At 43.8% G+C, this 16,311-nt stretch overlaps 1 protein-coding gene across 8 annotated transcripts in view; it reads left to right on the forward strand.

The window, feature by feature from the left end:
* Positions 1-913: 913 nt before the first annotated feature.
* The window catches only part of MTR (5-methyltetrahydrofolate-homocysteine methyltransferase), a 54,774-nt gene continuing 39,376 nt past the window's right edge, over positions 914-16,311 (forward strand). For 4 of the 8 annotated variants that reach the window (XR_012041596.1, XR_012041598.1, XR_012041597.1 and 1 more), the window contains exons 1-7: positions 914-1,153; positions 9,583-9,797; positions 12,431-12,520; positions 13,342-13,411; positions 14,526-14,618; positions 14,711-14,817; positions 16,115-16,174. Coding sequence is in view for 5 of the 8 variants with exons in the window: in XM_072856450.1 (XP_072712551.1) it covers positions 1,117-1,153; positions 9,583-9,797; positions 12,431-12,520; positions 13,342-13,411; positions 14,526-14,618; positions 14,711-14,817; positions 16,115-16,174 (672 nt within the window). In the remaining 3 variants the exon portion in view is untranslated. The remainder of the gene's footprint in view (positions 1,154-9,582; positions 9,798-12,430; positions 12,521-13,341; positions 13,412-14,525; positions 14,619-14,710; positions 14,818-16,114; positions 16,175-16,311) is intronic. The other 4 variants (XM_072856447.1, XM_072856448.1, XM_072856445.1 and 1 more) reach the window with 3 other exon arrangements.

Here is a 16,311-nt window from a genome sequence, read left to right on the forward strand (position 1 = left end):
GAGGCCCAGGTGCCTGAAGGAGGGAAGCAAACTTGGATCGTTCCTGTAACAGAGCCAGCGGCCTCTGCATCTTCACCTGCAGTATTTGCTTTGCTTGCTTAAGTTATTGAACCAGCTAAGGAAAACAGGAAAGGCTGGTCAGTAATCCATTTTACAGACTTCCTTCTTCGTTTCATATTTGGAACGCTGAACTAGTTTAAATGACAATGCTGTCCGTGTTTATTACTGGCATTTGAATTACTAACACTTTGGCGGCAGACGTTACTCCCTTGAGCTATTCTGACTCTTGGCAGGCAAGCATTCGCTGCACACAGTGAAATCTTTGCGAGGCTGCTCTGCAGCTGTAGCAGGCAGGTATTTCTTTCTTTTAAAATGTGAGTCCTTAGGTAAGGTGAAAGGACGTATCATCACGGACTGTGGAAAAGAGGTGACACTCTTGGGTCAGAACAAGATACATTTTATTTGTTTTGTCCGACTTGTCAAGCAAACTGCCTTAATTTGCTCGACTCCTTTAGCATAGACTTGTTTCCAGGTTTACACGCCAGGAACACGCATCCACACACGGCTGGCAAGTCCGATTTCCAGTTTATGTAAGGCATACGTAAGTAATGCTTACTTATGTAAGGCACGTTTCCTCTCAACACCAAGTTAGTCTTTAATTGCAATACCAGCGTTTCTGGCATTCGAAAGACCTGCCTTCCCCCGCACCTGCCCCCAGCGAGGGGACAACTCGTTTTGCTTAGCCCTGCCTGGCAGCAAAAGCACCGCACAGCAACTACAAGGGCACCTGAAGCTACCGGCGTTTACGTTAGGAGCCACTCAGCCAGAAGACCAGGCGCCGCTTCCCCCGCCGGCCCCCAGTCGAGCGCTGCCGTCCTCAGGCGGCGGACGGAAGGCCAACCGCCTCCGCGGCGGCCCACGGCCGGCAGCCTCGGCGGGCGCTGCCGCTCCCCACCCGCGCCCCCTCGGGCCAGGGCGCGCGACGGCCGCGCCACGCGGGGGTCCCCCGCGCTTCCTCCCGCTCTGGGCGGAGCCGGCGCGTCAGGGGGTGACGCGGCAGCCCTGCCGCTCGTCCTCGCCTCACGGCTGGCGCGGCGGCGCTGACGTCCCGGCAGCATGGCGCCCACGGGGCCGGCGGGCGCCCACCCGCCGGGTAACGGGCGCGAGGGCGGGGGTGGTGGGGTGTGCGCGCGCGCACCGGGTCGGGGGGGGAGATGGCGGCCTCCCCCCTGCCCCCCGTCCTCCCCAGGCGGCAGCGGCGGGCCGGGCCGGGCCGGGCCGGGGCGTTCCCGCCTACGGGCGGGGGAGGTGGGGAGCCGCTTCCCCGCATCCCCTCATCCCCTCTCCCGGGCGCGGCGGGGGCTGGCGGGCGGCGTGTGAGGGGGCGGCGGGCGCTGCGGTCCTGGCGCAGCAGGCGGGGGGCGCGCCCTCCCTTCAGCTTCTGGTGTTTGCCCGCGGCTCGACGCCGGTGCGGCCGCGCCCTGGGGCGGTGCTGGCGGGCGGCTGTCAGTTATTCGAGCCGAGGAGTGCGGTGTTGGTGGCGGTAGTGAATACGGGCGCTTGTGGCAAGAGCCCCCGGCCGCTCCGGTGCAGAGCGGGTCCCTTGCAGTGGGCTTCGCTCTAGCTGGAAGGGGCGCGGAGCGCGCTGGGACACCCGCACCGCCCCGTCGGACACAGTTAAGCCGGAAAAATAAAAAGCCATTGCGTGAGAGGCTGCAGCTTGATGGTGGGGACTGGGTGTGCTCCAGCTGCTCCGGGACTCTGAGCCAGAAGTGCCATTTCGCGGGTTAAACAGAAGTCGTTGGAAGGGGAGGAGAAGTAAAATCAGCTGCTAGTTGGCATTGTCGGTATTTTAAAATGGACAGTTCTGTCAGCGGCTGCTTTCAGTGGTGCTGCTACCTGCCGAGATCCCAAGCACTTTCCTTTTTAATATTTCTGAGGGAATGCCTGCTGCTGAGCCTGCACTTCAGCCCGGGCTTGTGTCCCTCAGCTTGTTAAACAGGCCTGCAGCCCTCCTCGCTGCAGAGCTGTGTGCGGCACCGACTCCATAATCAGATTTTGTGGTCTGGTTCCTCTGGCAAAGATGACATTGACCTGCCCTGCCCTTTCTCCCGTGCCACCTGAGGTCAACCCATGGCTAGTGACTGTACTGCTGCTGCAGAACTGGATGGGTTTGGCTGAAATGGGAAACATGGGAGGGTGTTTCAGCAGCAGTTTGAGAAGTGGTGGCAGTTGGATAAAAGTTCTCCTTAGGTAAAAGCAAAATTTGCGTGCTGGAGGTGGTTGTGGAGCCCCGCTGAACAGACAGAAAGCAGTAGATGATGGTGTGTACATCTGGCAGTGATGTGAAGGACCTGCATTTGGGAGCAGGCTGTTGGGAAGCTGAGCGAAGTGCTTCTCCCTAGCCTTTCAGCGGCAGGGTATGCCACAAAGCGAGACCGTGCTGGTCTGGAGGCTGGTTTGTTTCCCCATGGTTCCTGCCTGTAATGAATATCTAATAATCTGTTGTGAACAGTTTAATGTCGGGAGGTGGACAGTTGTTATAACACAGGCAGCTTTCTGAGCCTGGGATTATTGTGTTTAGCTAGACAGTGGACACAACTAACAGGCCTCCTCTGTTATTCTGGTACTTCAGTGACTTCTGTGGTTGTCGTTTGTCTTTGAAGCTAACTTTGTAAATGCATCGGTTACACAAGTGTTGTCTGTCTATTATGGAAGACCTGAATGGTTCTTAAGACAAGTGCCGACATGGAAAATGTCAGCAAGGTGCACATAGGTACCCAAGGCAAAGTGGTAAGATCCAGTGCTTCTCTCTTTGGGTAGGCAGGGTAACAAATAACTTAGCAATAGGGTGCTGCTGCCCACTTTTGTAGAGGACCTATCAGCCTTCTGTTGCTACAGTTCGTGAAACTCTTAATGTTGCCAGAGGGCATCCAGTTGAAAAAGATTTAATTAATTAAACAGCAAGTAACGCTAAGGTTGTCATGAGATGTCTGTGGCAGGCTGATAACAGGAGCATCCTGTCTAACTACTATTGTTGTAATTTCTGTGTACTGCACAATAATTTTTTGAATGATGGAGAAACTTGTGTTTGGAGCTGGTGCAGGGCAATGCTGGTTTGCTGAATTAGGATGTGCAAACTTAGAGTGGCCCTGTTGCCTGTTAGGACAGGACCTAGTCAATCTAGGAAATAGAGGGTACTGTAAGTGCCTATAGCTCCTTGTAGTTCTTCAATTTGTGTTCTTTCACATAAACATGATGAAAATACTATAATAACTGTCACAGTAAAGGGTTGATCCTTTATTAAAAGCTTTGGAAGCAACTTGTAATCTTTTATGCCTTTCCAAGTACTTGTATGCCAGACTATTTTATACTAAGAATAAATTTTTAATAGAAGTGCATAAATAATAAAAAAACACCTTTTGAGAATTATTGCAGGCATCAGAAAAATGTGTTTTTAAGCAAATTGCAAGCTTTGAAGTCCTGTTTCTTCTGGAGAACATGTGTTTATCCCTTCAATTCTGCATATATGGCCTGTGTGTGGGTTGGGTTGGGATAAGGAGATGAAGGAATATCATCTTGCCTTATCCCCTGAGCTGTTTAATTGCTGCACTGTGAAAAAGTTAGGTTACAGTTGGGCAAAGTCTATAATTGTTAGTGGCAGAATGACTGTAGAGGTGAACAGCTGTACCAGAGGGATACCTTGTGTGCCATGCAAACTTACTTGGAAACATCTACAAGGAGTAAAAGTTGCTGTAGCTGATTTCATTTCTCCTTTTCTGACTAGCAATTCCCTTGTTCAAGTGATCTCAAGCCAGAGTGTTTACCTTGGGGAAGTGAAGTAGGATATTAGGATTTTTTATTCTGCATTCCATATCCCTTTGGCTTTTAAGCCAGTGTGGTTGGGTCACTTTTGTTCTGTCTTAGTATGGTCTGCTAAATTAGTTACAGCCCTAGAACACTCTGTGGTAATGTGCTTTATATTTTAAGTTTCAGTAGAGTGTAAAATCAAGGTAATTAGTCCTGGGTCCTGTTACCACTGCTGGTTTGCTACTATTTCTGTTACAGCTATAGAGGCAGTTTTTCTCCTGGACACTTCTGAATGGAAGAGGGAATGTGTTTCCCAAAGCTCACCAGTGATCTTTATAAGAAAAAATTTTTATTGAATTCTGGCTGAGCAGAAGTAGGAGCAGCATTTGTAAACTAAAAAGAAGGGAAAAAAAAAAAAAAAGCTGACCTGATTTTTCCCTGCTTAGGAATTCCTCCAAACATTTTTTCATTTATTCTGTAACAAACTCTTGCGCTCTGTCTATGCTGGAGAGGGGAATTATGTGAGTTGAATGCTGAATTAAGATGATGGTACTCGTTTAGCAGAGCTGACTCCCAGCCTCCTCCCTGCTTTTCTCCCAAGGGCAGAGTTCAGCACTTTCTAGCATGCCTTTATGAATCAATCCTCACTTATTTCTGGGGTCTTTTTGGACCTGTCTGCAGACTTTGTTTCCAACTTGAAAATTGTATTGTCAGTGTGCCAGAGCACGGCTTCAAGTAGTGCAGGCTCCTAATGGAAAAAGAGTCACATGTTATCAATAGCAAGGACAGGTAAATTGGGTTTTGGTGGGCTTGGAGCTATGCCATCCATTTGTAAAACGTAGAGTCTGCATACCTCTGACACTGACGGCCACCTTCATGATTCCCACTGTATTTCCTGCAGCTTTTTGAGATGCTGCTGAAGAACATCAGATTTTGAAAGCTTATTTACAATAAGGCTCTCTGCAGAGCTGGGAGCAGAGATTAGGCAGAAATCTCTGCTCCTATGAGCAGAAAAGCATACACTGAAATGGCATCTGTTCAGCAAGGCAAGCAGTAGAGAAAGCATAACAGACTACATGACGTTTTTAAACCTCATAGATGGATTTAAAACCAAATAGATGACTGTAAATGTTTCTTTGCTTCCCAGTGTGTGTGAGAAGGTAGTTGGGAAGCACACAGGTAAAAGGGACAGAAGCCTACAGAAAAGAGGACTGGTTCTGGAAGGGCTCCGATGGCCTGGCTCAGCTGTCTGGGCTGCATGCTCTCTGCATCAAGGAGTTGACTTAGACGCTACATTAAAGCAAAAGCAAGCTCTAATGTGTATATCTCATTGGATTGTAGCTCTTGCAAAGCACAGGAGTTAAGCTCCATGGGAGTCTGCGTTGCAGTCGTACTTTCAGATATAATTTTTTGAGTCTTGCCTCTGAAAGCCTTTAGCTCAAGGACTGATGTTATTGTCATGAATAATTTGATGGTTTAACATGAGTAGGTTTAAGCTCTTGTATAAGAACCTGCTGAGCCTGCCTGTGTGGTGTTAAAACTTTCAACTTGAAATGAGGGTGGCTTTCTTTTTTGTGTTTTAATCTCCTTTCAAATGCTTCATACTTGTTGTAGAGCAAATTTTATTTGACTTCTCTTCTTGCTGAGACTACATCTGATTTAGAGCTGTTTTTCCAGTGTGTTGATATAAATGTAACCTTGTAATACTTTACTCTTGGCCTCATCTTCTCTCCAGCATATTCTTTTTTAACAGTACTGATGTCAAAACAGAAGTTGCATTGCAAGAATGCAAAAGGAAAACTCAAATCAGTTAGCAGTTGCCAGTGATTTTTAAGTATTTGTCATGGTTTAACCCCAGCCAGCAACTAAGCCCCACACAGCCGCTCACTCACTCCCCCCCAGTGGGAGGGGGGAGAGAATCAGAAGAGTAAAATTGAGAAGACTCGTGGGTTGAGATAAAGACAGTTTAATAGGGAAAGCAAAAGCTGCACACGCAAGCAAAGCAAAGCAAAGCAAGGAATTCATTCACTACCTCCCATGGGCAGGCAGGCGTTCCGCCATCTCCAGGAAAGCAGGGCTCCATCACACCTAATGGTTACTTGGGAAGAGAAACGTCATTACTCCGAACATCCCCCCCTTCCTTCTTCTTCCCCCAGCTTTATATACTGAGCATGATGACATACTGTATGGAATAGCCCTTTGGTCAGTTGGGGTCAGCTGTCCCAGCTGTGTCCCCTCCCAATTTCTTGTGCACCCCCAGCCTACTTGCTGGTGGGGTTGGGTGAGAAGCAGAAAAGGCCTTGATGCTGTATAAGCACTGCTCAGCAATAGCTAAAACATCCCTGTAATATCAACACTGTTTTCACTGTTTTCAGCACAAATCCAAAACACAGCCCCATATTAGCTACTGTGAAGAAGATTAACTCTATCCCAGCCAAAACCAGCACATTCTCCACATTCCCTGTGGAATATCCATACCATTTACGTCATGCTCAGATCCCACACTATCCAGTACATCATCATTAACCACCACCTGCTTCCCATTTTTTGATACAATACACAGATATCATTCCCTTAGCCTATGGACCACCCCCATAAAATGTCCATAAAATGTCCACTGAGTTAATTTAGTCCAGGAGTTTGGGCTCCATCTGTTATGGTGGTCACTCAGGACAGGAGAGGTGATGTGTTGCGTGGAGTTACCGGGCACCAAAGCCAGCTCAGGTCGGGTCTCTGCTGTACTTGCACTGCTTCTTGTAAGGCTTGTCCTCCATTGGTCCAGGTGGTTCCTGCTGTAGTAATTCCCATAACATGCCACTTAAATCATGGGTTACAACAATTTAAAGGTATATCCATTACGATCTCCACCCCTGGTCCCTTTGGGCCAGGTTATAGGGTTTAACATTGCAATGAACTCCTCCCCTTGCTCCTAGCCTGGCTAGCAACAACGGGTTCCTGCTATAGTAATTCCCATAACATGCAACTCGAATCCCGGGTTACAACAATTTAAAGGTATTTCCATGACAATCTCCACCCCGGCTCCTTTGGACCAGACCATCGTGTTTAACATTACAGTGAACTCCTCCCCTTGCCCCTGCTCCAGCTTGGACTTATCCTCAGACTGCAGTCCCTTAAGGTTATACCTGCTCCAAGTGGAGGCTTATCTATGAGCCACAGTCTCTCCAGGGGTATACCTGCTGTGGCATAGACTTACCCACAGCCACAGTCACTTTGAGGTGCGCCTGTTCCAGCGTGGCCTAACCCATGGGCCACAGTCCCTTCAGGAGCAAACCTGTTCCAACGTGGCCTTACCCATGGCTGCAGTCCCTCCAGGGGTGTACCTGCTCTGTCGTGGGCTTATCCATGGCCACATGCTTTGAGGTGCTCCAGTATAACCTCATGCACAGCCACAGATGCTTCGAGGTGTACCTTCTCCAGCGTGGACTTAATCCTTGGGCCACAATCCCTTCAGAGGTGTACCTGCTGCAGTACAGACACAACCATGGATGCTTCAAGATGTGCCTGCTCTGGCATGGGCTTATCCATGGCCACAGATGCTTTGGGGTGTCCTGCTCCCATGCGGACTCACCCACAGGTCACAGTCCCTTTGACTCAAGTTCACACTGGAGTTCCAGCCTGTCCAGTGCAGTAGCACAGAAACAGCAGTGATGCCCTGGCCATCTGCCAGCCCAGGCACATCGCCATTGCTGTTATCAACATGTTCCCAGGCACAGCAGAGTAAGATGATTAGCAGCACAGCAAGCAGCGAAAGCGAAAAACAGCCACTAACAAGCCCTAGACTCTAATATACAGGAAGGCAAGCAAGCCTCATGGCAAGCACAGGAGCCTGCCAATTAATAGCTCAACAGCAATAACAGCTTTAAATTTGATCTAGCACATTCCAATCAAACCTTTCATTATCTCAAACCCTTCAAGCCCCTCGTTGGATGCCAAAAAGGACTGTCATGATTTAACCCCAGCTGGCAACTAAGCACCACACAGCCACTCACTCACTCCCCTCTGGTGGGATGGGGGAGAGAATCAGAAGAGTAAAAGTGAAATCACTTGTGGGTTGAGGTAAAGACAGTTTAATTGGTAAAGCAGAAGCCATGCGTGCCAGCAAAGCAAAGCAAGGAATTCATTCACTCCTTCCCATGGGCAGGCAGCCATCTCTAGGAAAGCAGGGCTCCATCACACCTAATGATTACTTGGGAAGAGAAACATCATTACTCCAAACATTCCCCCCCCCCCCCTTCTTCCCCTACCTTATATGCTGGGCACAATGTCATATGGTGTGGAATATCCCTTTGGTCAGTTGGGGTCAGCTGTCCCAGCTGTGTCCCCTCCCAGCCTCCTCGCTGGTGGGGTGGGGTGAGAAGCAGAAAAGGCCTTGACTCTGTGTAAGCACTGCTCAGCAGTAGCTAAAACATCTCTGTAATATCAACACTGTTTTCAGCACAAATCCAAAACACAGCCCCATACTAGCTACTGTGAAGAAAATTAACTCTACCCTAGCCGAAACCAGCACAGTACTACTGTGTGTAAGTTATAATGAGACGTAAGGATGTTTTTGTGTTTCAGAAATAATTATTTTTTACAAGTGTTTTGATGATAGTGCATAACTAAAATGCAAAACAGGTGTTTACTCAAAGTGAGCAAGCCCAAGCTGAATGAAGGAGAGAGATGAAGAATAACACATCATTCATCTACGTGGTTGTGAAAGATAAGTGGGGTCCCACTCTTGTAAATTGGGCTTTTGGTAGAGGCTGTTTGATTATTTTGCTATATGCGTGTAAGTATGTCTTTGTTCTGAAATGATTCTGCGTATGTTGTAAAGAGGAAAAGCAGGATTACTTTTGTTGGGGTTTTGGCAGTTTGTTTTGTTTTTTTTTCCAAAGTTTCAGATTATAGTTTTGTCTTTTTGTTTAATATTTGGGATGGGCTTTGTTTGGGATCTCAAAGCATTACAATACTGCATCTTCATTCCTAACGAGGGCTTTGAAATTTCTACAGTTTTCTGATTCATTGTTAGACTTACCCTGTCCAATATCTTATAATTAGCATGTGATTTGCCTGATTTGTTTTCTTCTGGCATTGTTGTGGAGCAGGAGAAGATCTTGTGTTTGTGCAAAAGAAAATAAAACCTGGCTCTTATCTGTAGATGTATCTTGGCATTTGCTCACTAACAGAAATGCAAAATTGTTATTTCCTATTCTAATCTTAGAAAGCGGTGAATTTGGGACTCAGTCGAAGAATTGTTTTTCCTTGCTTGCTTTATTTCTCTTTCTCTATCATTATGGTATAGGTGATTAAAGTAGAATTTTTTTTTTAAAAATAAAGTTTACTGGTTTCTGGTTTGCACTTGTGTGCTACTCACAGTACGGTGTCTGGTACCAAAAGGCGGGTCTGCATTGCTGTTCAAATGTTGCTGTAGGGGAAATTATCACACTTTTCAGTGTTGGAGACTAGTTTATGCAGAGAGTTTGGTGTATGCCCTTGTGAACTTTTGATACTCTTGTTTCTGCAGCTGACTGTATGCAGGTGACTGTACTTAGGTGAAGGACCAATTGAGACTAATTCTATTTAGATAGATGCAGCTGTTACCTGACATCATGTGATTGGAGCTGTAGGTGAAGTAAACCAATTACTGTTTGATTTCAGTAGAGGATTAGTTATTTTATTCTGTTTCTTAAATGGGAAGAGCTCAGGTTGCACAAGTGTATAGATAGAGAATTTCAAAGCTGCTTAAATACTGGATTTATTTTCTTGCAGCAGATCCCCAGAAAAGCGTGGAAGATGAAATTGAATCAGTTCTGCAGGAGCGGATAATGGTGTTGGATGGAGGCATGGGTACCATGATCCAGCAACATGCCCTGTCAGAAGAGGATTTCCGAGGGCATGAATTTAAAGATCATTCTAGGCCTTTGAAAGGCAATAATGACCTTCTCAGTATAACTCAACCTGATATAATCTGTGACATACACAAGGTAGGTGGTTCTGATTTCTGTCTTTTGACAAGAGAAGGAAGGAGAATTTGGCCTCTGCGCTCCCCTTTTCTATGCCACAGGTTACTGGCTCTCCTGTGTCTTTTGGGGCTAAGGAATAGAGTGCTAGGTAACCATGCGAAAAAGAACAAGCAGATTTGACTGTTCTGGTTGTGTGAGCACAGCATTCGTGTCTTGGTTCCTGATGTCACTCAGGCAGTGTAGTTTTTAAATCTCTTTTTGACTTATGTCCCTGATGCATTTCTATTAATTGTAGATTTTGATTTATTTCATTTTTCTTTCCTTTTCTCCTCCTCAACAAGCACTTGAAATGCATCTAAGTAGGACACATCTGAAGTCTAGATGTGTGTTTCTAAAATTGTGTATTAAAGAGCTGTTAAATGTGGCAGCCTGAAGCAGGCCTCTCCATAGTTAATGAGTATATAGGCTTCCTAATGAGTATATGTGCTTCCATATTCTCGGTTTTTCTCTAGAACGTTAATGTGTGGCCCAGAGAATAAAAGAGTCTAGGGTTGATCATTAGGAATTTGCAAACAGATTTTATTATTTTCTTATCTTCAGTTAGACTTTAAAAAATGACTTCCTAAGTCTTGTATTTCTTGAGTTGCAGGTATTTGTAGGTCTTACTGTAATAGTTGGAACATTTGAATAGCATTGCAACTAGCTGATATTCAGTTGAAGCCTCACATCTCTTCTGGGTTTTTCCAATTATTTATTAAAAAGATCTGTATTTCATTGATTAGAATCATAATGGGCTTATGTTTGCTAAATTTGGTATGTAATCTGTATTTTTATATTTACATTCTAGCGGTCATTCTTTGGATTTTAAGAATGACAAGTTAAAAAGAATCAGAGTCTTAGACCTATAAAAATTTCAGGAGGAAATATTTGTAGATTGAATTCATTCCCTAGACTATCAACTGAGCTGTAGTGGTCATGGGAATTTGGAATTGGAATCTAAGTGAACCTTGGAATTTATAATAGCTTGTGGTTTTAATAGGGTAAGCTGGTTTAACAGTTGAATTTTGCCGGTTTAGCAGAGCAATAGTGATGTGGCTTGAGAATTAATGTATTGAGTCAAACCAACGGTAGCCTGCTATCATTCCTCCAACGGCCAGTTGTAGCTGCTTTAGGAAGAGTGTAAGAAAAGAACAAGTCTGTGGTGGTCCGCATGCCTGCAGGAACTTTTGGGTCAGATGCTTTCTGAGCCATGGGTGACTTCATATTTTATAGGTGCCAGTGGTTATTTCTTCTGAGAATTGTACAGAATCTGAAATAATAGATGAAAATATTTCTACAAAGTGACTATAATCCCAGTATAGGTATGGTTGTTGGTTTTTTTTTAATGGCCCAGTGAGTCAGATCTCACAGATATCAGTAACTTGAAAAGTAAATGTTAGCTGTACCTTGTCTGGCAAAGTGAGATTCGGTGGTAAGAGAGGGGATGTATTTTTCAAAGGCAAAAACGAGCTTCCTGCTTTGAGCATATTATTTCCTGCTATGGTGGTAGACAGTACAGTTCAAGGGCTTTTGCTAAAATGACAGATCTGCACTAAACAAAAGCTAGTACAAAGCTGTACACATTTAACATCTTTCTTTAGTCTAGGTGATTTTCAGAAACTTCATTTCTTGGTTATTACTGTACACATAAGAACTTGTATATTTTCATATAGCTATTTGTAGGTATTTCCATATGTATCCAGGAGGAGTTGAGAGAAAGCATATTAGTTTGTGGCAAAGCATGTTTTAAAGCAAATTTAATTCTTTTCTGCTGTCGTTTGGATCCAGACTTTGTTTGCCCTGTTGAACCCACTGAACTCAGTTGCTTCTTATGGGAAGATCTGAGTGGTTTATGTTTAATGGCCACATCAGTATTTTTGACTTACTAGCACTTGAAATGTCTTAATTTCCTTGAATATGCAGGGGTCACCTAAGGGTTAACCTGATCAAAAAGAGGAGTTAGAGAGGGAGGAGGGCAACTGATAGAGTTTATCAAAACACAGACTAGAATCTGCAAAAATATTTCAGTTTGCACTGATTTCAGTTTACTTCAGTGGTAATTAGACAACCAAACTGGAGCAGAAGGCTTAATTGTTTTGTGAATCTGGGACATTAGTTAAACTGTAAATGTGATCTGCACAAAACATAATTCTCCTAAGCTTGTATTCTGTCTCAGTATGCTCTTGTGCTGTACAGCTCCCTTCAGAATGTTTAAATTTTCTAATCCTCTGTTGTTGTTTAACTGGTGCCTTTTCTGCAGCTGCCCACAGCAGCCTTTGCTTGCTGAGGGCAATTGGACTACGTCCCACCATGTCCCTGTGCAAAAATCTAGAATGCGCTCCAGGTGCTGGACTCCATGGTGGAGGTGACTATAAATGTCACCTGTTAACAGAAAGTGTGGCTGACACTAGAAGTCTGAAAATTGGTTACATGGAACACTTCTATTGTTTTGGCCCTGTGCCTTTGAGTAAGGCTTTCAGAGTTTGATCTGCTTTGAATTAGGAGATGATTTGTGACTTTTTGTCAACTGAATGAGACAAAATAGTTGGGTTGCTTTCATTCCAGGTCTCAGTTCTGGAGGTCTTGGACATTTTGTTTTCTTTCATGTCTTGCAGGAATACTTGCTGTCAGGTGCTGACATCATTGAAACTAACACTTTCAGCAGTACCCGAGTTGCACAAGCTGACTATGGCCTTGAGCATTTGGTAAGAATGCTGAACTATTTACACATTAAAATGTTAATCAAGATTTTTGTCTTAGCAGCCAAGATTAGCTTAGTCCTAGAGTCCACTGGTATTGTGTTTATTGACTGCATGCTGTCTCTAGAGTCATGTAATGGCGTAGCTTATTTCCACTGCTGTAGACAATTGTGCTTGCTGTGTGTGACAGTCATAGTGTGCCTCTTGTAGATGAAGGCACAGGCAATAATAATTTGCCCTAGATTTTGTTTGAGCATTCCCAGAATGTCTCAGTTCTGTGAACAGGGATGTTTTGCTTCTGTCCTTCCAACTTACAAAATGTCACAATGGAACTGCTTTTTTCCTGGGTGTTGTTTGTGTGTTGTTTGTGCTGGTGTATGTAGAAGTCCTTTCAAGCTTGCATTTGTCATACCTCTTCTGTGTTATGTGTTGTTTTGAGAATTTGAGAAATATGTGAAAGAAAATACTCGGAAATATGCTACCGGAGTAAAAAGTGAATTTAAAAGTAGGTTAATTTTGTCCTCAAAGTCCTGTTCTTCAGCTTGTTGACTTCAGTAGGATTTAATTAGTACCTTACAGAATGAAATTTTATGATTAGCAGCTGTACGCTGGGGCATATGTAGGATGAGACCTGCCATGTAACTCTGTTGCTGAGACGCATAGAGCCATTCCTTCTGAAGTTTTGTAATAGTGCTTATGTGTATTTGTATGGCTTAGGGAGCCTTCAGAGTGTACTGCAAGCTACTGAATGGAAGTGTGCTTCTTTGAAGATGAGTTATGCTGTACTGAACTAAAGGTTACTTGGTAATTTTCTGTAATTGTTCTAGGCATATCGGTTAAACAGAGTCTCTGCACAGGTGGCCAGAAAAGCAGCAGATGATATAACTGCTCAGACAGGCAAGCAATATTCATTTTAATTTCTTACTCATTTGTGGTTTTGACTGTCTTGCTACAATCTTTGAAATGTTGCTAACTAGAGGATAGCTTGATGGTTAACATCACAGGGACATAACTTACAGACATGCACACTCTTCATTTTAGGCACAGTAGCAATTTCACATCTCTATTTGTATCACACTAATTTCAGCATGTTTGCAGGATCCAGTCCTTAGTGTGTTCTGCAGGATGGCTGTCCTGTGTCTGCCTGTTTTAGACTACAGGCAATACACATCTTCCAGATGTATTTTGGGGAAAACAAATTCAGCAGGGACTGTTACAAGTTACTTAGATTTGTACAGCTCAAGTCTTTGTACTGCAGAATTAGGATAGCTGATTGTAGGTAAATGTGGATTACCAGTTACTCCTGGTGAGTCTCCTGGTTTGACTTTACTGAGCAACTACTGGAATGTGCTTAGTATGTGACCGTCATCTGTGAAAGTGCAGTCTTTTACCTTCAGGGCTTTATGTGAGCTCATTTCCACTGCTGTAGACAATGCTGTCTTTCAAAGACCAGTAATTTCCTCTTGTATTCTGGCATCAAACTGTGTTTCAAGCTAACAGTGCTGCTGCTGCTGTCCAAATAACACCTTACTGATGTGATTCATAGCATGCAATAAAAATGTAAGATTTGCAATATGCTTTAAAAGAAGGTGGGGTTTTTTTATGAACACATGCCAGAATATTCAAATCAGGTTATCTAGTGAAAAATGCTAGGACAGTTCTGTTCTGTGTATTTAAAGTAATTGAATGAAGCTTCCTGTGTCAGAGACAAATGGTACTTAGACGAAAAATTAATTGAGCCAATTGCCTTTTTCGTAGATGTTCTTCTGTCTTGTGTGTATACACTGAACATCTTGTTGGATAGGATTAAAACAAAAAAGTCAGCTGTGCTGGGTAATCTCATGCTGATCAAACTCTTTATTTGAGACAAGAGTTTCCCGTTTTATAGTTCTTCATCCCTGAATGATATGCGTGTCTTGGTGGTTTTTTACATTGACACGGCTGTCATTGTAAAACCAGAAGTAAATTGTTTTGTGGGGTTTTTTGTTTGTTTTTCTGTGTCTTGGTTTAGGAATTAGGAGATATGTTGCTGGAGCCATGGGTCCAACAAACAGGACACTCTCTGTGTCACCATCTGTGGAGAGACCAGATTACAGGAACATAAGTAAGTATTTATAACCGTCAAGTTATTTAACCTAGGTGATGGTTTTGAAAGAGATACCTCCAGACGAAATTAACATAATGCCTGTTTTACAGCTTTTGATGAACTGGTTGAAGCCTATAAGGAACAAGCCAAAGGACTTTTGGACGGAGGAGTTGATATCTTGTTAGTGGAAACCATATTTGATACAGCCAATGCCAAGGTGAGACTCCTGGAAAAAAAATACTCAGTAATATAAGTATTTGGTGTACTACCTAAGGAAATTCAACATGGTACTTGTAAGAGCTATCAGCTACTGCTTAGTAAATACATGAAAAGACTCTTCAGTCGTTAGCAAACAGGTAGAATGTAAGGAGATGGTTTTTAATGATAAAACAGCCTTTTCCAGAGTTTTTCCTTTGCCTTTTAGTATGTGCTGTTAGTATCTTTCTGGCTGTCTGTGCCAGCTGTCCTTTTATTCCCAGAAGCTCTGCTGTATTGCAAAACATCTCCAAATGCATCTGGTGTTTGTATTTTTCAGCATAAGCATGTCTGTCCAAAGGATGCTTGTGATGCACACTGGAGAGGGAATGTCCAGTATATCTGATTGCAGGCATGGAAAAGCTTGTGACACAGTCCTGTTAAAATGTGGGGTTTTTGGGAAATCTGACACTCTGCCACCAGCTTTAAAAAAGAAAAACTGGGAGTAGAGGATTAGAAGGGTAAAATAGGAGGAATAAAATGTTGATATATGCTACAATGTATGTGATTTTGACACCTCCTTCTTTATCTAATAACTGCTCAGTGCAGGTGGTAGAGTTGTTAGGCTGCTTAAAACTGTCTTGCAATCTTACGTGGAAAAGTCTGGCTGGATATGCACACAGCATTTCTTTAGGCTTTTGCCCCAGGCTGATTAATGCGTGCAGTGGCATGACTTGCCCTTTGCAGATTTGACCAGTCATCGTGGAGGTTTGGCTAGGATCCTATAGGCTTAACATTGTGCTGAGCTCATGTTCACATGTGACTTTCTTACCCTAAGGAGGCAGGAAATTTTCAGGACCTTCCAAGGGGTCACTGCAGTCTTTACTGTTAAAATTTGTGGTGGTTAGAATCCTTTGCAAACTGCATGTCTAAACAGATTTAAGGGCAGTGAATGTGTACTGAGAATACTGCATACAACCATGTTGGGGGTGGGGATTGTGCTGCGGACATGAGGGAGAGGTAGATGCTGATGTGATTTGGGTTTCAGAATGGTCTTGGTCTTATTTGGTTACCCCATGGTACTTCCTTTCTACTTGTTACCAAAATGTGTTTTGGAACATCTGGAAGATGTTAGGAGTTAAGGGTAAAACCTCTTGAGTGTAGTAAGTTCTCGGAGGCAATATGAGGTAGCAAGTTGCATAAACAGCCATAAAAAAAACATATTTAAAAAAAAAAAAAGCAACCCCCCCAAACAAAAAACAACAAACTGAAGAACTTTCGAAATGTCCATTAATATTTTGCAACTTATTTTTCTATAGGCAGCTATTTTTGCACTCCAGACATTGTTTGAGGAAGAATATGCTCCCCGACCCATATTTGTAAGTATATATTATTTAATATTTTACATATAGTTAAGCTTGATTTATGAACTAGCTGAGATGGTAGTTGATTAAAGCGTTTTGAAATGAAGGAAATAAGTGTCTTGGAAATGTACGTTTTTCACATGATTGTGAAA

This window comes from Ciconia boyciana, chromosome 3, assembly GCF_034638445.1.
Source record: "Ciconia boyciana chromosome 3, ASM3463844v1, whole genome shotgun sequence".
Lineage (NCBI taxonomy): Eukaryota > Metazoa > Chordata > Aves > Ciconiiformes > Ciconiidae > Ciconia > Ciconia boyciana.